We start from the raw sequence: 22,847 nt of genomic DNA on the forward strand, positions 1-22,847 counted from the left end.
AATGGGGTACCACCTTGTCAAAAAAGCGAATAATTAAACTTTAAGGACAAATTACATCCGTTTCCGCGGCAGTCAGATCTAAGTAACCGGAAAGTAACTGTAATGAATCTGAATTTTTATCCGGTCAAGGACGGTCAACTTGGCACCATTCCTTGAAATTAGTTCAGAAATGTTTTCTGTCACCACAACAACAACGAATTACCACAAAATATTAAAAATTATTTCCAACCTTTCTTTGGCTTCCAAGTTGACCTCTAAATTCGCAAATTTCAATTGCTCACATTTAAATGATGAAATCATACGAATACTTTATTCGGAAAAACGCTTAACCAAACTGTAAAGCAAATTCACATATTTTTATTTTGTAGAAGCATCTCTTTGGAGATACTCGTATTTATATTTATAAGTATCGTTGAGCATAAAATATAACTTCACTTCGATACGTTTCTTGCTTTCGGCTGTGAGGCTGGCAAAAATCGCATATTCGCCCAAGGGCAATGGCAATCCCTGTAGCATGTCAGTAGGAAATTGTAGGTGTTCAATGGCCAGCTCATTCTATTCAAACAAGTTATAACATATTTTAACTATGATAATTATGTAATTGTTGTAATTGTTATATTTTAAACATATATATATACATACCCTCAATGGACATCTTTGTAGGCTGGTCGAGTGATTTCCGAATGCATTGAAAATAATGTTGAGAAATGGGTGGTTACGCTTTTCCAAATACTCACACAAGTTCACGGTTACATCATACAGAAAGGGCTTATAACCGCTAGCTTTTTTCATGAGCTGCAAGCGGATCTAAAAATTGGAGTTTAAAGAAGAAAATTAAATAAAATTATATACTTATAATGTTGGGGCTAAAATAGAAAAATTATGAAAAAATATTTTAAATGAATAATTATATTAATTGCATAACTATTAACTCTAATTTATATTTATTTATTGTTTTTTTTTTTAAGATTGCAATCTATTTTGATGTGCAAAATAACATATTTATGTACATATATACATAAATAGCTACTTACATAGGCTGCTATATATATTTCTGGACTAGGTAACACTAATATCGGTATTCTGCTTGAGACGATTGTCTCATGTCTCTAATTGTCACAATCTTAATTTAGCGATTCTGTTAGTCAGGAGTCTCATTTTGGTATTCTGGCAAATAGAGTATACTACTTTACAGTACACTACTATACTGTAACTGCCAGAGCAGTGGGGTCCTGTACCCACTAAAATTTAAATTTTTTCATTGTTATAGTCTATTGTCATTTAAATTACAATAATGAATCGAAACTGCTATTCAGTGAACAGCCAAAAGTGGTGGATTTTCGCAAAAATATTAAAAAAAGCACCAAACACATCAAATCTAACGGGGTTTTCACTTTTTTATATTCCAGTGCAAGCGATCGCACTGCTATTTCAATCCAGGTGCAATCTGACATTTCCATTGGAAAGTTTGACATTTTTTAGCATAACATCACTCAGAACGTTTTGTCATTTAATCGTGAATTGTTTTATTTACAGGGAATAAAAAAATTCATCTCGGCCAAAACTCGTGAACATTTTCGTGCGATCATTTTTCACAACTTTCGACGTGGATTATCACGACAGGAGTGCATCGATAAACTAAAATCTTTGTATGGCTATGAAGCACCATCCTATACCACTGTGAAAAACTGTTACAACGAATTCAATCGTGGCCGACGCTCGCTTAAAGACGAATTCCGTGAAGGTCGTCCAAAAACAGCCGTTGTGCCAGAAAACATCGATGCCGTACGTGAACTGATAATGCAAGACCGTCATGTAACATATGTACCTTCAGATAGAGGCATGCCTATGCATTTCTCCCACCAGCATACATTCGATATTGCATGAACACCTGGCCGTAAAAAAGGTTTGTTCTCGTTGGATCCCGCACAATTTGACAATCGCTCAAAAAAAGGCTGGTGTGGATTGGTGTAAAGAAATGCCTAAAAAATACGATCGCGGTGCTTCAAAAGACGTTTATAAGATCGTCACAGGTGGCGAATCATGGATCTATGCGTATGAAACAAAACAGCAATCGACCATGTGGGTCTTCCAAGACGAGCCCAATCCAACGAAAAAAAAAAAAAAACAAAAAAAAAACATTTTCGTTGATAAATATTCCTATTTTCATTAATAGGCCAGAAATATATATGGAAGCCCTCGTATGTATATGTTATAGGTATCCAATCTGAACAGTTTGTTCCAAGATTGCCCCGTTTCTTCGGAAAATGGTTGGATTAGGTTAGTCTGGTAGACTGTAGGCTACACGTAGATCAGTTTTAGTCCTCTGTGGCACAAGATGGAGTACCGTTACGAAGTCTCTGAGTAGTATTAATTTCTTTCCTGCACTTGACATGAATTTCAACTGCATCATTAGTCATACCTCTTCTAGTGTATCATACTGTGGAGCCCCCAAGTGTTTTACACATAGCCTAGTCATTGTGGGCCAAGTATACAAGAGATGTTTCATTGTTTTGCTGGTGTCTTGTTCTTGACATTTCCTGCAGTCTTCTCGATCTTTCAGCCCCAATTTGTAGGCATGTGCCGACACCACACTGTGACCAGTTAGTATTCCAATCATGTTCTTACAGTTTTATCGAGTGTCAGTAAGAACTTTGCATATTTCCGGTCTACCGGCTTACACATGTCTTTTACAGGTTTCCACCAAGGTAGATCGTTTTATTGCATTTTAACCTTCTTTGCCATGCTGTTGTCCAAAACGTCGTAAAGACAATGTATGGGTTTTCGACTGTTGATCACATTTTTGGTCACAACGTCAGTTTCCATTGCTGGCCCACTTTCTCAGACAGTTCTGGTCGATATGCAAAACCATGGTAAGGACTTGATTGCTCCTTCGCTGGGTTGTCTGCTGATGCATTAGAGGCTAGCATCGTGGTTTTCCCAATAGCAAAGACCTCTGCTATAAATATATTTCAGAAGTTCCGCAGTTTTATGCCTAAACCTGGACACGATATCCCCGCACCAACTCCTCCTCCATTTTCGAGCCTTCCGTATAAATGTTTAATGTATTCCACGTAGCTATGTAATATACCTTTACGCCAAATGTTTTTTTCTAAGTTTACCTGAACCTTTTTTCCAAATTGGAAAGTTTGATTATGTAATCATGGCTTGGGAAACCGTAACTACCCAGCGACCCCAAGGTTCTATTTGTAAACTCTCCCGCAGCCAATAGTTGCCCTGCCGATTTTAAAGGTGGCAGGTTTAGCACTACTTCAATATCCGCCGTTGAAATGATTCTTAGAGCTCCCGTTATGCACACCACAACGAATCTCTGAACCCTTTCCATTGGCTTCCGATAGGTGGATTTCTATAAGCCTGTCCGCCACAATACTACACTGCTGAGCGTCTTGGTCTTGTCTGTAAACATAGTCCTTTTAAGTAACCAGAACGGACCCGGACCCAAGGGTTGTCAACTCCACACATTCCTCGAAAGTACTTCGTCTACTTTTTTGTCGCTACAAGTTGTCGAGCATCTGCCTTCACGCATAAAATGCAATGACGGCCGTTCTTATTCTTTTATCCAAAAGCAAGCTTCCAAAAAAAAGTAATCGTCAAATAAACAGTTTTTCATACAACCACTTGATTTCGATCGTTCAGTTTGTTGGCAGCTGTAAGCTATAGTGGTCGTTGTTGTTCTAACGGTTATCAATCCCCGTTAGGCTGTTGAGGGTTCTCTAACTTGTAGTCGACGTCATCTAACGGGAGGCCTAGGAAACGTGCTGTTTCGACGGGGTCGGACCAGAGGGAAAAGGGTGTCAGAAGAGTGGGGTTGGCGAGGCATGCAAAGAGGTGGCCAGCGAAGACTCATTGCATGCAGGACATATGTTGGATATGTCGGGGTCTATTTTGGACAAGTAGGAATTTAACCTGCTACGGTATCCAGAACGAATCTGCGCAAGGGTCATTCGCGATTCTCGCGGAAACTCGAGCTCTTCGTCTACAACGGGTGGTGATTTAACTCCAAGAGCCAAGCCAAGAACGCCATTCACTGGAAGGGAGTTGGTGAAGGTGTTGATATCTCCACTGTGAATGGCGGTCAGTACCCCTCCGAAACCTCCTGATACTCTTCCGATATCGGCGGTTCAAACATATGTATGTACATATGAGCAGCTTCTTGGAGAGAAAACGATGTGTGCCAAATTTCAGATTGACATCAGAAAAACTGAGGGACGAGTTCGCGTATATACAAACATACATACATACGGATATTTTTCATCTACACATACATACATAAACATACTTATATTTTTTATAAGATCTCCGACGTTTGATGTTACAGAGTTGGTGGCAATGTACACATTTTAATAAGAAGTTGCAAATTTCAACAACTTTTCGCACATACATATGTACCTATTTAACTTTTTTTACCAAAACACATAATTACATACATATGTACATATAGTATACATTGAATTTTCAGTTAGTCCAACTTACCGTCGCATTCCGCAGCGTTTCGTTTGATTGTACGAACTTCAGTGCCACCGACAGCTCGTTGACGTCACGCTTCACTGCACGCAGACGACACATTTCGAATATGGCGAATTTTTCATCGAACGACGAACACTGCACATTCGTGAATTTCTCAATGCAAAGACACTGAAATCATTTCCATTTCGGCTTTTAGTAAAAAATAAACATTCTTAGCACACACAAATCGATACACATAGATAAAACCTTCCTTACATCGCCAAAAAGCTGCAAAAGGCACAACGTCGCTACAACAACGGCTATATTATACACCCGCTGCCCAGTGTTGTAAGCACGAGCAGACATCTTCACGGCTAGAACTTCATGTATAAAATACGCCGAAATCGAGTTGCATGGAGTGGAAAGGAACAACAGTGTATATATGTATATGTATGTGCCATAAATATACCACGCAATTATTATTGTATAATTACCGTTAAACGATATTGAATAATGGTGCTAGATATGATCGCTAGTTAAATAAATATTTGACTGTGGCTTTAGGCACGTCTGGTATACATTTAAATACATAAACTGCCGTTAATAGATATGTATAAAAAATAGCAAAAAAGGAAAAACACTTGTCTTCTTCGTTTTGTTAACTTTAATCTGCTTTCTGATATCATGCAGCAATCTACTGCTTGTTAAAACGATACATCGTGGTAACAACTAAGTGGCCTAACATTACAAACATACAAATATAGTGTGTGTGTGGGGGTGTGTGACGTGTTACGAAACTAGACGCTTACAACTACAAGCACGGCGAAGTACAAAAAGAACTACGTAATTATGTAGATACATATATATTTCGTAGTTTACACAACGTCTAATCACTGCCTTCGCCATCATCGGTAGCTTCGTCCTCGTCATCTTCTTCGTCCTCATCACTAGCGCCACTTGCAGAACCTTCACTCTCCTCTTCACTTTCATCCGCTTTCTTCTTCTTATCTTTAGTGGATTTACTTGCCTGAAGTGAAAAAAATTAAATAATTAAAGCAACAAGTAAAGCAACTACACAGCTTACGGATTTGCTCTTCTTCTTCTCTGGCTCTGAATCAGCAGCGCCCGATGTATCCTTCTTATTCTCACCACCCGATGAAGATTCATCATCGGATATGTATTCTTTACTCTTGAAAACGCCTGCGCTGACGGGCGACTTCTTTGTTGGTGACTCCTTCTTGCGCTTCTTAGCTGCTGCTGTCGATTTACTGCCGCTCTCCTCGCTTGCTGTTGGCTTGTAGTCCTTCATTTCATCTTGATAACGCTGTTTATCCTTAGCTGCCAAATCTTCCCATTTAGATTTATCCTTCAGTTCTTTCCACATTTCGCCACCCTTCTTTGCAACTTCGGTAATTTTTAGGCCAGGATTCTCTTTTCTAATTTGTTCACGAGTCTCGTTGAGCCACAGCATGAATGCTGTAGTCGCTCGTTTGGGTTTGTTCGCATCTTTCTTGGATTTGGTCGGCTTTTTCTAAACAAAAATAAAAATTAAAGAAAAAAAATTGTTTAAAATGTCAAAAACTATTTTACGATTACAAAAATTAATATAAAAAGTTAGTTTTCAATAATTTAAAGAAAATTTTTTAATATTTTCTAATAAGCGAAACTTACCACGCGCTCTTTACGTTCCTTCTTCTCTTTCTTCTCCTTCTTTGGTTTGCTCTTCTTTTCCGCGCCCGAGTCGGTGCCAGCACCACCACCGCCCCCTCCACTCGCATCGGAGTCTTCGCTATCACTCTGCACATTGCTGTCATACTCCTCGGCGACATCCGATTCAGCCTCGTTGGGTTTGAAATCTTCATCGGTAGACTCCTCTTCCGAGCCTTCTTCATCGTCAGATTCTTTCTCGCGCGCCTCCGCCTTAACACGCGCCAAATAGGCATCCGGTTCATTCTCATTATCCGAATCACCAAAGTCGACATCATTGTAGCCACCCTTGTCTTTGCCAATATTGCTGACGCGCAATTTCTTTTGTTGTATGTAATCGAAGAGCTTTGCATATTCTTCTTTTTCGATGGAACTAAATATGTGCACAGTGCCGTTTTTCAATGTAATTTCAAAATCAAAACTTCGCGTGGAACCGCCACTACGTGCAAAGTTCACCGAAGCGATTTCCTCGAAACGTATGTGCACTGGGGGCTTGTGTATGTAGATGAAGCCACGTTCTAGTGGGTAGAGATATCCGGCGGCGGCTTTGAAGGAGCAACCAATAGCCGCAGTACCGGAGTGACTGTCGAATAACCGAAAATAAATTACTGCATAAAAAAGAAAAATTTGAATAACCGCACTTACCCAATGAAGTTGCCGGGTCCGGTAATTTTGCGTCCAATTAAAACTTTCATGACTTTACCCATTACTTCGTACAATGGACCAGAAAGTTCTTTTTCTATTTTTCCTTCATACTTCTCCTTTAGCTCCTCTTCAGTGAATGGTAGTTCTATAGAGGTTTCCTCTTCAGGACCGAAGAGCAGTACAAGGAAATGATAACGCGTCTGACCTTGCTTAATTGGCGGATCTAGCGATAGTACGAGGAACATTTGCCTATTATCTTTGTGTGGCAATAAAAAGAGACGCAACACCGAGTCCATTGGTATTTTGTAATCAAACGTTTTACCGTGCAATTGGAAGAAGGTTGAGAAAATTTTAATATCGTATCGGCCACGCGGTGTAAGACAATGTATTTCGCGGAAAATGGCAATAGCATCGCCTGATGCTGATATAACTGAGGCTTTGCTCATAACATTATTCTGGAAACTTTCCACGGGATCTTCTTCTGCCGATTCAACAGCAGGTATGTGAAAACGCATTTCCAACAAACCGACTGGTGCATCATCACTCTGATGAAATTCCAATGTCACCTCGTTTTTACCAGTCATGCACTGAGACACGTGCTGTAATGGTATTTCAAATATGGTCTTACTATCCTTGTCAAAGCTAAGCGCTGAACCGAGAAAACGTGCTGTACCCCAATTCCAACCCTTAACACACATCTCCTTCTCAACCATATCTTGCTTGTAAGCTTTCTTTAAGAATTTGCCCAATTTTTCATTTTCCGAATCCCGAAATCCGGAAAAGCGGTGTAGCCCACCATTTTTGGTGAAAATGCGTAAACCCCAATTGCCAACAAATTTTTGCGAATTAATCAATTCTATGTCGTCTGCAGCAATTTGCTCCACCTTGCCGGTCTTACTGTTTTTGAATATTATTTGTTGATCAGTGAGCTTCAAGCGCCCGGGTGTCTGTAAAATGCATGCAGGTGTAAATTTTTATTATTCGCAAAATGTGTTGTGTATAAGAATAATGACCGGTGTATGAGGCTACTTACCATCACGCCGCGAACTTCTGATGTTATATCGCTGTATTCGAGTGTATCCGCCATCGTATGAAATGTATAAAGCTGCTACACCTCTTATTTTAACAACCAGTTGGAGAATATCTTTATAAAATAACGAAAATACAAACTAAACTGCGGGAATGTTGAGTCAAAATGAAATAAACGCCGTTTCGCCAAAAATTGTGCGCCTTTTGACAGCGACAAGAAGAAGCAAATTGTTTAATTCACAATAGACAGAACAAATGTTTTTAAATGAAAAAGAGTGAATGTGCATAAATTTGAAATAATAAATTTCGGTCACTAAACAATTTTTATTAACAACATTTAAAATTGTACAAAATAGTGATACATAAAACTTTATGCGTTTTGTTTATCATCAATTTTATAAATTTTAAAAAGTAAAAGTGATTTCATATTTTACAAGCAGGCAACGCCATAAAACCGGCCAAATAAACGTCAACAAGAACAACAAATGTGTTTTGCAAAGTATATTTCACATTAATTTGCAATATATACGAAGATTAATTAAAATTAGCTAAAGTATTGTTAATGAAAGCGCACACAAACCGAAATGGACAGTGTAAGTAATTTTTTTTTAATAAAAGCTATAATAAACTGGATTATTCAAAGAATACTTTTCTATAGGAGTTGCGTAGCAAGGTGGAATCATGCTGCCGTACAGCCGAGGATTTCACGAAACTATACTACACATCCTTTGATAAGCGACGCCATGTAAGCATATACCCATTTCCATGTTACACAAGTAAAATATAGAAGTCTCTTAAATTTCCAGCAAATGGGTCGCATGTATCTTGATAATGGTTTACTTGTTTGGAATGGTAATGGTGCTAGTGGCAAAGATAACATACAAAAATATCTAATTGATTTACCTACTTCGGAGCATACAATAACCAATTTGGATGCACAACCGATTATTGATGAGGCCGTTGGCGGTCAGCTAACTTATATGATACAAGCCGGTGGTACTGTGCGCTACGCTGAAGAAGTGGTGCGACCATTCCAGCAGACGTTTATCATCACCGCACAGGAGGATAAATGGAAAATTGCCAGCGATTGTTATAGGCTGCAGGATGGGCTAGCACGTATAGAAAATTAGCTTAAGTAAGACGAACGATGGATAGATAATACAAACAGCATATTTTATACAACAAAACATTAAAAATTACAACACGAAATGTTGGTCACTGACGCTTGTTTATTAATTTTCAATTACATACTATGTCACAAATCTAAACCCTATCACGTTATCTTCTAACTTAATTACTCCTCTTTTGCTTTCTTTGCATCGGGCTCACCGGACGATTCTGTGAATATCGGCTTCGGCTGTGTCTTTTTGTACGCCGGCGCTATCCAGTAAGGATTCTCCTCCGCTTCCTTTGCATATTTCAAAATTGCTTCACGTGGATCTTGATCATCGTCAACGCGTTTGCTCAGACCCAAATTTCTAATGACATATGATGAGAGCGTGCCACCTGAACTTGCCACACGACCACCTTGGCCGCTGGTGATTGGTAAGTCAGGACGATGTGATTTAACAGGATCCAAACGCTCTTTTTCCATTTTTTTGCGTGATGATTTGGATTTTTCTTGTCTGAACATGGGTAATGCATGTGGTGTAATTATCTGCGATACACCGATCATTTCTGTATGTTTCTTCTTGCGATGTGTCTTGACAACGCACAATTTGGCGCCACGTGAGCTAAGTAGTTCATCATAATAGCATTTGATGACACCATTTCCACAGCCGACAAAAATCTGATTCAGCTTTGGATGCCACATTGCCTTAATGACGTGCGAATCGGTAACCGCGATACGCTTCACCTCTTCAAATGTCTGAGTGTTATAAAAATGCAATTGCGCCTCTTTCGAACCCTTTGGTAAAGATTCACCCGTCACCAGCATTTTATCATCCGGACTAAAGCAACAGTCCGTGGTGTCATAACGCGAGAAGAGACCAGTCCATGTATGCAGCGGTTCTTTAAACTTACGCAAATCCCACAACTTCATGGTTTCATCATTGGAACGTGTGGCCAGCTGCGTACCCAAGTACGAAAATTGTACAGAAGTGATTTCCGAACCCTTCTGATGTGCGCCACGCAAACAATGCGTCGTGTTAACAAACATTTTACGTGTGTCCCACATCTGCACCGAACCATCTACACAAGCAGCAGCGATTAGGGTGGCATCACGATTGAAAGTGCACGCCGAAGCATTGGTACGCAAACCACCCAGCGCTCGTGTCTTAATTACCGTCTTTTGCTCCTTGGACTTCAAACCATGCCAAATGCGTAAAGTGCCATCAAGCGCTGCAGTAAGAAATTCTTCACGCGTGTACGGATGCCAACAGCCAGAGGTGAGTTGTGCAGTGTGACCCTTTGTCCGTGCCATATCGCTTATATATTGATCACCCTTAACACATTCCATTTTTTCGAAACCATCACGATCAAGAATTTTCGCTTGTGAGTTACCTGACACTACCAGTATCATATCACCGGTAACGGAATAATGTAGTGCTCTTATGGGATAATTTTCACATGGTTGTATGGTACGAAAACTACGCATACCAGCATCCATACCGGCAAAGTCCCAAAAACACATATCGTAGTCGATGGAGCCGGACACTAGACGTGCACCTGCAGGATCGCCTGCAAGGGCTAGTACGGCGCGCGAACCATGCTGCATTTGTACCTCGTGAGTATTCGGTATTTTACGTTCAAGATTATCATCATCCTCGTCTTCATCGTCGTCATCTTCATCATCACTATCAGCATCTGTCCTTTTAGGTTTTAACACAGTTTGTTTATCGCCGTCTGTACCTGTGCTGAGCGCGTCTGGTGGTAAAGGTCCAAACGCAGGCTCATCATCTGAATCGTCATTACCAACTGGTTTAGGTTCTTCGCTTTCGGTACGCGGTTTTGGTGGTGCAACCTCACGCGCTTTTGCTATTTGCTCCTAATAAGTTTTGAACTTTATTTTATTTCCACATATATGTAAATACTCTTTTACTTACATTGATATCGAAGACTTTTGCTGTTTTACGCCCAAAACCGCTTATACCCATTATTTCTTTAAGATGCTGACTTTCCATATCTTCAGTCACCTCTTCTACTTGACGTATGAGCTGTTGCTTGCCCATTTTCTTGAAACCACCGACACTGGTCGCTGAAGATGAAGCGTCATGTTGGCTTTCTGTCGACTTCTCCGTTACCGCAGCTGGTTTATTTGGGTTAAGATTGATTTTCCCAAAGGAAATTTTATTACGATTCATTTTATGCACTTTTAATCTGTTTTTAACATTTGTTATTGATTATTTTATTACGACTGTTCAAATTAATTATTTCCAAACTTTTGTTGGTAGTTTTTGACGAAGAGATAATAAATAAATGAAAGAAATGGAAACAGCTGTTTAATATACCGGTCTGATTGTGAATGGTTCACATTTCTTGTGTGAGTCTTAACCCTAGTGTGATTTTAAAAATACTAACTATTAAAAAAAAAACAGCAATTTTTTTTGGACACAATTTTTTATCGTGCTAACTTTTTGTGTATTTTACATTATATGAATTTAGAAGTTTGAGTGGTTAACATGAAATATTTGCAGACAATTTTGCATACAAAAATACATTAATTTGTTAACAAAATTTTGTTGCAAAATTTCTACCACTTCTTCATTAAAAAATTTTTCTTCTAAGTGTTGTAAATACAGAAATGTGGTCTAAACATATTTTACGCTTATAACACTACAACCTAAACAAAAATCGGAAACGCCGTTATTAAGACTCAGTAAAATCGGTTTGCCAACTTCATAGCACGACATTTCCGTTTGAAGAACTCATCCTTCGCGGGCATATGCTCGTGATTACGCCAAATACGGAAGTGTTGTATGTCCGCTTCACGCGACGGCATATAGGCAAAGAAAGTGTCCCTAGGATGATTGCATATATGAGGCTTAATTGCCAAGTAAAAGGTACGTGATTGATCCATAATAGATGCGTTCAATCTTCTGTAATATTCATTGCGCAAAATTTCGGTCTAAAAGAAAATTGCTTTAATACAAAGATTTTAGCATTCATATGATCGCTAACTAACCTTTTTCAAGAGGTAATCTCTGCAATTGTAATTCACATAAACGGCATTGCCCAAACTTCGGGCTGATGGCATCAGCACGTCTGCGGTCATCTGTTTCAAAGCGCGGAATGTTGGACGTGTTTTAATGTGCATTTTGAACAGCTGCTCCCGCGTATACGTTTTACCGTAGCGTGTCGCCATCCACGAAAGTAAGGATGGCAGTTTATGTGCATCAGGCATTGAGGCTAAGACATACTTTGGATTTTTCGCCAAGTAATCGAGCGCATTTTTCAGCATACTCTGCATTAAGTTCCTATCTTCCGGATCATAGTAATCCATTTCCACATCCAAAAAAGGATATCTGCGTCGATTTTTCTCTAGTTCTTCCTCTGCAGCCATTTCGATATTTTTAGCAGCCACGCCTTCTTTGAACGCTTTCTTTGCGTATGCTTTTACAGCTTCATCTAGATTTTTTGGCGTATTCGGATCATTCTTATCTAAATTTAAATCGCTATTTATGGTTTTTAAGAATTCTTTCTGCACATTTAAGCGCGTACTTTCACGTTCCTTGTGTGCGAACACTTTGGGATAGTCGAACATGTACGGTTGATTTTCATCGGGTGCTTTGAAATACGATTCCGTTTCGTGTTTTGCCTGCTCGGAATGCCCATAATCGTAGTTTTTCACATATTTGTAACCACAATCGCAAGGCATCTTATGTAAAATTTCGCGAACACTTTGTTTCTTCGTCGCATATGGGTTTGTACGTTTGCGCTTAAACTTTGATGGCTTTGTTTTGCATTCCCTACAGCATTTCGCTTTGGCCTCCGCCGTTACAGTCAAACAGTCGCCAATATTTTCTTCTACCCAGTTTGTACCCGTTTCTGAGGAGCTCGGCAGACTGTCGTTACTCTTCGTAGAAGTTGCTTTATGCTCGTGTACGCAACCGAAATCTCGCTGTGTTAGACAAGTTTCACTATGGCACGTCAGATCAGTCCATCTGCTTTGTGCGCCACCGCACAAACGATCTTTGGTGTTAAATTCGTTTGAGTCACAAACTCGAATCTCATCTTGCGAAATAATCTGCATGTGACTACGAGTGCGACTAGCTAATCGTTTGAATTGCGTCATAAGCTCATCAACGTCCTCTTCAATCTGTCTACGGATGCGTTCAATACGCTCCTGAATAAAAAATAAAAATATACGAAAAAGAATTAATGAAATAATTATAGTTTTGATAAAAAAATATAATTTTTGAGTGATTTTTGCAAGAAGATCATTTTAATACATAAATCACAATATAATCTCCTTAACGAAGGCTTAAAATTTAAAAGAAAATAATATTCGTAATTTGAACTAACCAAATTTGCAACTTCCCTCAGTGCGAAAACGTACTCACCTCCCGCTTGGGTGTTTCCGTATCGAAATATTTCAAGCATTTTTCTTGTGCTCGCCAACGTAATTCATTTTCGAGATTTCTCTCCATTTCCTCTAATGTTTGATGATGTAAGCATAAGTTCTTTTTCTGCATATCCTCGTGCAAATATACTTCTGGATTTAAAATATTAAGCACATGTTTTTTAAATACGTTTTTTATCATAACCGATTGTCTTGGTAATTTAGTTTTGAATATTTGCTGCATTTTGTCGGTTAGCATTTCCACCCCCGTCTTCTTGCCGGGGTGCAATTGATAATCGGCAAACCAGCGATTGCTCTCATTCGGTATGACGTAATGCGAGTCCCGAAGTACATCTTCAAACATTAATTTGGTGCGATAGGTAGGCGGAAATGAGGTTAGCGGATGCTCATAAAGTCGCGGCCGCACCAATTCATCAAAGTATGGCAACTTATACTTAATTCGCATGCTATTGATGGTCGTTTTTTCGTTTTCGGTTCCAGTTTCGTTTTGGAATTTTAATTTCTGTTTGGCGATTTTCTTCTTCGCAATGCGTCGAATTTCTTCTTTCGTCGGCTGTTCAGGCGGCAGTATGCTATCTAGGCCGCGTAGCGTGAATAATGTGTCCAGATGAGCAATGCTTGATAGAATTAATTGTTCATTTAGATTGTAATCTGGTCCATCGGTTTTGTAGAATAATTCTTTAATGAACCATAAAAATGCCAAATCATTGCCGCCGCTCATGAACATGAGGAAACGTATGTTAGTACCACTGATACTCGGTCGTAAGCCAATACGATTTAATAAGTTCCATACGCGATGTGTTGTACCCTGTTCAAGGTCATCGCGTATAGCATAATGCAATTGGTGTGCGGCCTCAATTTGAAAGGAAGACAAACCGCGATACCAATGTGGCACATCTTCATTCTTGACAAAGTCCTCGATAATTCGCTGATTGCGCCTTGTCGTATGCGCTTCCAATCTGGTCGCACGTTTCGCACCAGAGAACATATTGCACAAAATTTAATTTAATTTATTTTTACAAAACAATTTCTTTAACAATGAAAATTCAATTTACAATACAATAATAAAGAAATACTGAATTTATGTACGTAAATTTGATAAATTGCGAAAATTAGAATGTCTAACAGCGCACACAAATTTTGGTAAAGGTTACTTCCGACAATTATAAAAACTCTGAAAGAACTAAAATTCTATTCAAAATTATATTTGACAATACAAATTTTTTTCTTTATAAAAAAAAAAATTCGAGTAAAATTGTTGAGGTTGTCTATAAACTTTTTCGAAATGCCCACATAAGCGTTAAGCACAGAGCGTTTTTTAACAAACAATATTTTCATTAAAAAATTTATTTTACTTTATCTATTTCTATCAAAAATATTTGTCATACATTTCTAAGCATAATACTTGTACTGTAAAGTGGTAAGTTAACATTTTAATAAGTGGTTTAGTATTAAAATTTAGCTTTTCCTCTTTTTTCAATTGCAACGTAAATAATTTTTTGTGCACACTATTGTGAACTATTGGTAATTGTTCGCATTTCCTGATATTTGTGCGTGGCAGCACTTTACGCGTAACGGTTCAAAGCTGTTAAGACCGAAGTGCAAAAGTGAATTTAATATCATTTGGACTCTGAGAAAATTGCCTCAATGTAAACTTAATTAGGGTTTAATATTTTGTTTAAATAATTTATCCTAAATAATTGTGTAGTAACATACAACGAATGTATTGTGTTAAGTGAATGTGGAATATATTGGATATAGATAGTTGCGCCTCTCATAAAAAACATGTTCATACACGACATTGATATGCATGAGTCAGCTGAATGGAAAACAAGTAAGGAAATTTGGGTGCAACAGAACATTTTATACTCAGGAGGATCGAAATTATTTATGTATAGTATATTAGGGATATGAGGTTTAGACCAATTCCATTCTAATTCAGCGTCAAAACTTGACCATTTAATTTTATTAAAATATTACTTTTTGACCAGGCACGTAGCCAGGGGGGGGGGGCTAGAGGGCTGAAGACCCTCCCCCCCGAAATAAGGAAATTGTTTAAATAAATCGCAAATAAAAAAGATTTATCACTGACTGAATCTTTTGAAACTCTTATACACAACTCAGCTCAAACCTATAACAGTCGTACGCAACTACACTAGACGGTGACTGAAAACTTATCAAAAGTCATACCCTGCAAGACGGAGGTAACAGATTGCACAAATACATTGAAACATTTTCAGCTGTTCACTAACACTGTTACATTTTCTGGAATTTTCAATTGAATGGGAGAATACGTAAGTAAGATAGAGAAAAACTATCGACATTCTAAACATATTGTAATATTAACTTGCTAGAACAGGAGAGACGAATGCCCAATTTTTCAAGAAGAAGAAAACGAAGAGCGCAGTTTATTTTGGATTTTAAAGAGGTAAGTTCGTTACTTGACATTTTATTTATTATTTATAAATACATATTTATATTTTTAATTTATTTTGTATAGAGAAACTAAAAGGCTTAACAAGGAGAAAAAGGTAAGCATTGTGAATTTAATGTTGTGTGTATAATTAAAAATTTTAATATTACAGGAAACATTTGGAGGATTCAAATACATATATTGCGTACAACAAACAAATAAGAGAGTAAGTTTTAAATTATTAAAGCTAAATTGTGAATATTTATTTCAAATAGTTGCTATAGATTGTGCATTTTTGTGAAATATATCATTTGTGCTTTATATCTACATATATATGTATATACATACATACATGTGTAAATGTAAAAAATTTGAAATCTAAATTGAAACGAATTGTGCGGTTACAATTATAATTGTGCCGACTTTAGAATACCGCCCCAGGATTTCGGGAATAAAATGGGTATTGTCGAATTGAGGAGGTTTTTCAGAATTAGTGAAGTGCTAGTGAACATAAAAAGCGAAATATAAGTGTAAACTTAATTTACACCAGAAAACTTCTTGATCATTTCATAAGCGTTTTTTATATGAAGTTTTTGCTTTTTTTGAGAGCTGGAAACCCACCTTTAAACGCAAATATCTCGAATATTTATATTCTTGAACTGGATAACCTCCTCTATAATTAAAAATGTTCATTTGTTCGTCCAAGATATATGTTCGTATGCAGAATATCTAAAATTGTTTAAAATAAAAACAACATTAGTGTTTCATCATATACATACATATACGCATTTCTGCTCCTAAGCAGGATTTTAAAAATTAAATTAAAATTAAACTTTTTCAAGCTTCAAGCAAATGAGGAGTGTCTTTTCAAAAAAGGATATTTACATTTTAATTTTTTTAAACTATTTATATAGTCTTTTCTTTAGTGCTGAAATACACAACTTCTTTACTTGGATGTTGATCTCAAAAAGATATGTCGCAAGTAAAAAAGGGTTAAATTATGTGTCCTAAACAGAAATACTATTTTTCGGTAAATCAGTAAATATTTATATATAATGTTTTCTCATTTTACAAAAATTAATTAAGAAATAGATATTCTCTTTTAAAAAGACACTTCTCAACTATATTTTCCTCCTATAATATACTATTTGTAAGTATTTACAAATCAAAAATCTTTATCAAAGTAATATTTGTTGCTATATTATATTTTTTAATTAAACTTAATATTTTTAATTTTATATAATAATTATATAATATTTTTTTTTTTTTTTAGTTTTCGACGTGGATATTCGATTCCTATCAATCAGCTAAGTTTTAGTTTTAAATAATGAATAAGAAAACCTTTTCAAACCTCTTGAGCAAGGAAAAATCTAAATTTGAAGCTACGGTGGCAAAATTTCGAAGACTGAATGAATCTGTTCAAGAGGTTTCAAATGATAGTTTCGATAGGTTAGAGTTAGGGATTAGTGATAATGATCCAAGCACCAGCAGAGCAAGTGGTAATAGGTTTGAGGATTTTTGTGATAGCGATAACGAAACCAATAGTAGGTATTTGTTTGAAGAAGATTTTCAATGTGTTGAGGAGGTTGAGGACCAGTCCGATAAAGTGGTCGAATTGAAGGCGTGGGCAATTAGAAATAATATTTCTCAAAATGCTCTCACTGACCTGCTTCAAACTTTAGATAGAGTTGGTGTTAATGGCTTGCCATTATCAGCGAAAACCCTCCTCGGAACAATGCGAGAAAAAGTTTGCGTTGAAGCCATACCAGGTGGAGAGTTTTTGTATTTTGGAATAGAAGAAAACTTAAATTCTCAAGAATTTGACTTCTTAGAAAATTACGAAAAGGTGGATATTGACGTTGGAATAGACGGACTGCAATTAACAAAGTCGTCAAAAAATTGTCTGTGGCCTGTCATGGGTTCAATAGCCAATTATCCTCATATTAGTCCGTTTTTAATTGCCTGCTTCCAAGGAAGAAGCAAACCAAATAACCCTGAAGATTTCCTTAGAGATTTTTGTAATGAGGTAGGTCTTCTTAGAGCAAACGGACTGAAAGTAGGTAGAAATCAGTTAATAAAACAGTTCGATATTAGGTCCTTTACCTGTGATTCCCCTGCTCGCGCCTTTGTGACTGGAGTTATTTCTCATACAGGGAAAAATTGTTGTCCAAAATGTGTATGCTCAAGTCGTTATCTAAAAGGGAGAGTTAGTTTTTCAACCAATGTGGGATCAGCGCGAACTGATGAAAGTTTTAGAATTAGGAGAGATGGGGAACATCATAGATTAGAGTATAGGGAGAAAGAAGTTATATTAGAATCTGCAAATTTTAATATGGTTTCACAGTTTCCTTTGGAACCAATGCATTTAGTAGACTTAGGTGTAATGAAAAAATTATTAAAATTGCTTATTTCTAAAGGAAATATTTCCGTAATGAATGAGAAGCTGCGTTATTTGGCAAAATATGTGCCGTCCGAATTTTGTCGAATAGTGCGTGACTTTAATGAAATAAGCAATTGGAAATCAACAGAGTTCCGACAATTTTTGCTATATACAGGTATATTTGTTTTAAAAGACTGCATTGATGAATGCCTGTACTATCATTTTCTTTTGCTTCATGTCGGAATTCGACTTCTTTCATATGAGCAGTCAGAAGAACACCAATTAAATGTAGCTGACAAAATTTTGCAAGAATTTGTTAATTTGTTTTCAAGTATACACGGCGAACACCTAATCAGTTTTAATGTACACGGCTTATTACATTTAACTGACTGCGTAAGACGGTTTGGCGCGATTGATAATTTCTCCGCATATATGTAAGTTTGAGAATTATATGCAAACATTGAAGAAAATGATAAAAAAGCCGGATAAAGTATTGCAGCAATTAAAAAATAGATATTATGAGAGAAAGAATATGTATGCAGCTTCTAGTAAAGTTTCAAAATTTGGGGTATTTTCGTTAGATTTTAAAAAAGATAAGGATAGCTTTTGTTATTCAGAGAAAACAGGGCCGATAAAACTCATTGGCGAAAAAATAGAGGGCGATGTTTTTATAGGCCTTCTTTTTTCTGAGACTTACGATTATTTTCAAGAGCCAATTGCTTCTGCAGATTTAGGCATACTTGTAGGTAAAGTTTCAGAAAATGAGGTAGTTTTAAGTAGGTTAGATATTAAATATAAGTATTTTTCCATACCTATAGATGATAAAATTCTTTTAGTTCCACTCATTCATCACCTTTTTTATGATTTTTCATAGAATGAATTTCGATTATCTCGTAGAAGAAATCGATTCCGAAGTGGAATGCTCGCAACCTTTGGGCCCCCAAAGAGGTTGTATTGAACATAAATATTTTTCATTTTTTAATAATATTTTTTTACAGATAAACTGTTTAAAACAAATTCTTACAATCTCGTTTGCGCTCCTCCAGCAGAACCATCAGAAATTGTGGTACCGTCATCATCGTCTGGCGACCATGCAGGTATAATGTATTAATATATAAATATATTAGTATTTGTTTTATAAAAGTAAATTTATGTTTTTCAGATATAATCCGGAAGCTGGATGCAATTGAGACCCGCCTCACTGCCATTGAGAAGTCCCTAACAGACAAAGTAAGTAACGCAGTATTACAGTACCAAATTAAAACAGAAGCTAATTTTTATATGTATTTTAATTTTCTAGATGCCAGAGAAGGCCGAGGTGCAGGCGCAAAGTAAATTATTGCGCGAATGCCGCGTCATAGCAGCAAAGACGCATCATTCAATTAGCCGCATCACCGGTGATTTGGAGGACGAGCATTACCTGGAGCTCGCTTCGAAACTACCCATGTCATCGGAAGAGCACGTGCGCTTCGTGGAAGAAAAACTTTCCCAAAAGGAAAGCACGGATGCTATGGTAAATATTTCGTTTTTAAATATTATGCGATTGTAATATAATTTACTGTAATTTTTTTTTACAGATGCGGCTAATATTGAAGTCGAAGGGCGCAAAAGGCAGTGTGGACGGCGTACTACGTGGTTTGTTTTCAGACGATGTAATGTACCATTATAATTTAGAGGGGCGCAAGGAGAAGAAATCCCTACTAAAACTAAAATGCGTAGGGTTAGTTTTTGGTAGGTTTTTTTATTGGTATATATTTGAATGCCTTAACTTATTACGTTTAATTTCAGATATATTTCCTGACAAGGATAAAAACAGTATATATGGGGAGCTCCGGAGATTTGTGGCCTTAAGCCACAATCGTTATAAACAGAAGAAACATAAACTAAGGGCTAAATTAATATAAGTTTTATTATTATTACTTATATATATTAGTTTTAAGTTGTAAATATTAGTTTTAAGTTGTAAATATTAGTTTTAAGTTGTAAATATTAGTTTTAAGTTGTAAATATTAGTTTTAAGATGTACATATTAGTTTTAAGTTGTATATATTAGTTCTAAGTTGAAGTGTCTAATTTTACTTTTAAAAATATGAATTTTTACAATTATAATTTTTATACTCAAATAACTTGTATATAATTTTTCTGCCGAATGCAATAATAATAGGCATATTATTAATTTAATTAATATCTGATTTTGATTTTATTATTAAATAAAGCAAAATAATTTAAAAAAATGACTTTTATTTAAAAGAATTTAATTTGCTAGAAGTAAAAATGGGTAACAGATAATCTTGTTACTGCTTGTTCTTCCTAACATGCTTATATGTTAAAGGTAACAAACTAATAACCAAAATAATAACACTAACAGATATTCGGGTAACAAATACTTTTTGTTATCCATAACACATGGGTAAGCTAAGCGCTAACAAAATAATTTGTTACCCGTAACATGCTGTGAAGAGATTTGCTAACAAATGTGTGTATTCTGTAAGAACAAGGCAGCATGCGATATTTGCCATTGGTTAGAGCGAGATAGCCATTGAACATTAAATAGCTATGTGTTACTTTTTTCCCACTCTCTGAACAAAAGTAACAAATATTTTAACGAATGCAAAAGTGAACAATAACAACTCGTTTACACGTTTGCTAACAACTACCCGTCTTGCAGGGTACTTAAGCGTTGTACAGATCTCCATCTTGATATGGCGAAGTTGGTTGGCCAGGGATATGACGGAGCAGCAAACATATCAGGGCATTTAAGTGGAGTGCAAACCAGGATAAGACAACTGTATCCAAAAGCACGATATGTTCATTGCGCTAGTCACCGATTGAACCTTGCGCTTTCTAATACTATGTCATTACCTTCAATACGGAACTGCCTTGGTATTGTCAGTGAAATAGCAAATTTATTTAGAAACCATTCAAATGCAAACACAACTTTCCAGGACGTTATACAGAAGCACGCACCAGAAAGCAAAAAAAGACGACTTGTTCGCCTTTGTGAAACAAGGTTTATAGAAAGGCATGAAAGCATTATAAGCTTTGTGGAGCTTTTCAAATTCATTGTACTAAGTTTGGAAATAATTTCGAGTAAGACATGGTCCATTTCGTCTAAAGCATCAGCCTTCTTAGCAGCGGTAGAGAAAAGCGATTTTTTGCTTAGTCTATTCGTCTGTGAGCAATTGTTCAGCTTAACGCTGCCACTGTCTGTGTAACTCCAAGAAAAATCTATGGATTTTGTATCAGCAATGAACCTAGCCAAAGAATTAATAAGAACTCTGCACCAGATAAGAGAAACAGCGGATGGTTTTTTCAACGATATTTTCCAAACAGCATCACAAATGTCTAAAGATCTTTATGACATAGATCTTGTAGTGCCTGGAGTGACTTCGCGTCAAACTACTAGTGCTAATCCACCTTGCACAACCCCTGAAAGCCACTTCAGAGTTACAATATTTATTCCATGCGTTGATGCTCTGATTCAAAACATGACAGAACGTTTATTAGTGAATGAGGATATACTCTCGTCATTTCAAATTCTACTCCCAGGTTTTGCTGCAATTGATAATGCCGAAGAATTAAAAAATTTAACTATTTACTTCGAGGAGCAAATATCAATGACAGCATTAAAATCAGGGTATCGATTGTGGTGTGCCAGCTTATCAACAATAGATCCAACCATAGAAGTGTTGAAATTACTGCAACATTGCGATGCAACGTATTTTAAAAATATTCACTACCTGCTTACAATTTTACCAACTCTTCCAGTGAGCACCGCTTCCTTCGAAAGAACTTCTTCAACCTTAAAAAGAATAAAAACTTTACCACGCAGTGTGATGGGCAATGAGCGGCTGAGTGCACTTGCTGTTATTGCAGTGCACTGGGATATTAAAATAGATCCAGATGAAGTAATTAATGATATGGCAAACAAGAAGAAAAGAAAAATATTACTTATTTAAGTTACAACTACCAAATAATTTAAGTAATACGTATATGAATTTATATTGTTTTTTTTAATAAACAGAAAATTCAAAGTTTATATATGTTTTTACTTCAGCCCCCTCCGAAATGAAAAGCTGGCTACGGGCCTGTTTTTGACCAACTTGAACAGTTTAAAGTCAAGTGAAAAAACGGAAATCATTATATGGGGTGTTTTAGGGACAGAGTAAGGGACGAACTGATTCCATTAATTTGGTCATTGCTCAGATATACTTTAAAACTGATTTTTAAGGAATTTTTTAAATATACAACACACACACTCGCCGACTTATGCTTCATAAGGTTTATTAGAAAAATAGAAATATATAGATTTTGTCCATTTTTCTCAATACCACATACTAATAAGAAATTCCCCGTGTTTCATCAAGGTATCTCACATAAGTACGTACAATCACCAATCATATGGAGTAAAGTCAGCCGGATGATGTTCGAAAATCGTGTTGTTACTTACATAGGGGATAGGTCAAGTTTTCATCCGTTTTTTATCCATTCTAGACATTTTCTCATTTTCATTGAGACAACAGACATAATGGCTGATACATGCGCTAAAAAGTCATCCGGAAATTCGAAAAACTTTATGTTAGGTAATATGGGAGCTAAGAGAAGTATTGATACGCAGACATACTGTTATCAGACCCAAAGACCTATCCCTGAATTTCAATTATATATCTTACACGTTGACCGAT

At 36.7% G+C, this 22,847-nt stretch overlaps 6 protein-coding genes across 9 annotated transcripts; 2 read left to right on the forward strand and 4 right to left on the reverse strand.

The window, feature by feature from the left end:
• Positions 1 to 319: 319 nt before the first annotated feature.
• Positions 320 to 4,965, reverse strand: LOC125777770 (uncharacterized). Its single transcript, XM_049453321.1, has 4 exons — positions 4,744 to 4,965; positions 4,495 to 4,656; positions 643 to 807; positions 320 to 555 (listed from the first exon to the last, which is right to left on the reverse strand). Exons 1-4 carry the CDS (start codon positions 4,831 to 4,833, stop codon positions 358 to 360), a joined length of 615 nt encoding a protein of 204 aa, XP_049309278.1. The 5' UTR covers positions 4,834 to 4,965; the 3' UTR covers positions 320 to 357.
• A 143-nt stretch (positions 4,966 to 5,108) lies between these two features.
• LOC105228643 (FACT complex subunit Ssrp1) lies at positions 5,109 to 8,069 on the reverse strand. Its single transcript, XM_011208535.4, has 5 exons — positions 7,853 to 8,069; positions 6,820 to 7,766; positions 6,139 to 6,757; positions 5,552 to 5,998; positions 5,109 to 5,494 (listed from the first exon to the last, which is right to left on the reverse strand). The coding sequence occupies exons 1-5, from the start codon at positions 7,904 to 7,906 to the stop codon at positions 5,354 to 5,356; spliced, it is 2,208 nt and encodes a 735-aa protein (XP_011206837.2). The 5' UTR covers positions 7,907 to 8,069; the 3' UTR covers positions 5,109 to 5,353.
• Positions 8,070 to 8,281: 212 nt separating this feature from the next.
• On the forward strand, positions 8,282 to 9,070 carry LOC105228645 (NTF2-related export protein). Its single transcript, XM_011208537.4, has 3 exons — positions 8,282 to 8,441; positions 8,507 to 8,593; positions 8,655 to 9,070. The coding sequence occupies exons 1-3, from the start codon at positions 8,433 to 8,435 to the stop codon at positions 8,976 to 8,978; spliced, it is 420 nt and encodes a 139-aa protein (XP_011206839.1). The 5' UTR covers positions 8,282 to 8,432; the 3' UTR covers positions 8,979 to 9,070.
• LOC105228644 (gastrulation defective protein 1 homolog) lies at positions 9,058 to 11,282 on the reverse strand. Its single transcript, XM_011208536.4, has 2 exons — positions 10,893 to 11,282; positions 9,058 to 10,834 (listed from the first exon to the last, which is right to left on the reverse strand). Exons 1-2 carry the CDS (start codon positions 11,148 to 11,150, stop codon positions 9,143 to 9,145), a joined length of 1,950 nt encoding a protein of 649 aa, XP_011206838.2. The 5' UTR covers positions 11,151 to 11,282; the 3' UTR covers positions 9,058 to 9,142.
• A 115-nt stretch (positions 11,283 to 11,397) lies between these two features.
• LOC105228707 (uncharacterized) lies at positions 11,398 to 14,600 on the reverse strand. Its single transcript, XM_029551303.2, has 3 exons — positions 13,350 to 14,600; positions 11,972 to 13,132; positions 11,398 to 11,914 (listed from the first exon to the last, which is right to left on the reverse strand). The coding sequence occupies exons 1-3, from the start codon at positions 14,355 to 14,357 to the stop codon at positions 11,663 to 11,665; spliced, it is 2,421 nt and encodes an 806-aa protein (XP_029407163.2). The 5' UTR covers positions 14,358 to 14,600; the 3' UTR covers positions 11,398 to 11,662.
• Positions 14,601 to 15,557: 957 nt separating this feature from the next.
• On the forward strand, positions 15,558 to 20,833 carry LOC125777767 (uncharacterized). 4 transcript variants are annotated; one of them, XM_049453317.1, is made up of 7 exons: positions 15,558 to 15,663; positions 15,724 to 15,797; positions 15,870 to 15,900; positions 15,955 to 16,008; positions 19,463 to 19,675; positions 19,740 to 19,893; positions 19,951 to 20,205. In XM_049453317.1, exons 1-7 carry the CDS (start codon positions 15,652 to 15,654, stop codon positions 20,064 to 20,066), a joined length of 654 nt encoding a protein of 217 aa, XP_049309274.1. In that variant the 5' UTR covers positions 15,558 to 15,651; the 3' UTR covers positions 20,067 to 20,205. The 4 variants fall into 4 exon arrangements, 3 of the variants coding, with proteins under 3 accessions (XP_049309274.1, XP_049309275.1, XP_049309273.1); XM_049453318.1 differs by lacking the exons at positions 15,558 to 15,663; positions 15,724 to 15,797; positions 15,870 to 15,900; positions 15,955 to 16,008; positions 19,951 to 20,205 and adding exons at positions 17,206 to 19,110; positions 19,161 to 19,259; positions 19,325 to 19,392; positions 20,223 to 20,833 and having other exon boundaries at positions 19,740 to 19,794; XM_049453316.1 differs by lacking the exons at positions 15,558 to 15,663; positions 15,724 to 15,797; positions 15,870 to 15,900; positions 15,955 to 16,008 and adding exons at positions 17,206 to 19,110; positions 19,161 to 19,259; positions 19,325 to 19,392 and having other exon boundaries at positions 19,951 to 20,204.
• Positions 20,834 to 22,847: the final 2,014 nt, after the last annotated feature.

The sequence above is a fragment of the Bactrocera dorsalis genome, chromosome 3, assembly GCF_023373825.1.
Source record: "Bactrocera dorsalis isolate Fly_Bdor chromosome 3, ASM2337382v1, whole genome shotgun sequence".
NCBI lineage: Eukaryota > Metazoa > Arthropoda > Insecta > Diptera > Tephritidae > Bactrocera > Bactrocera dorsalis.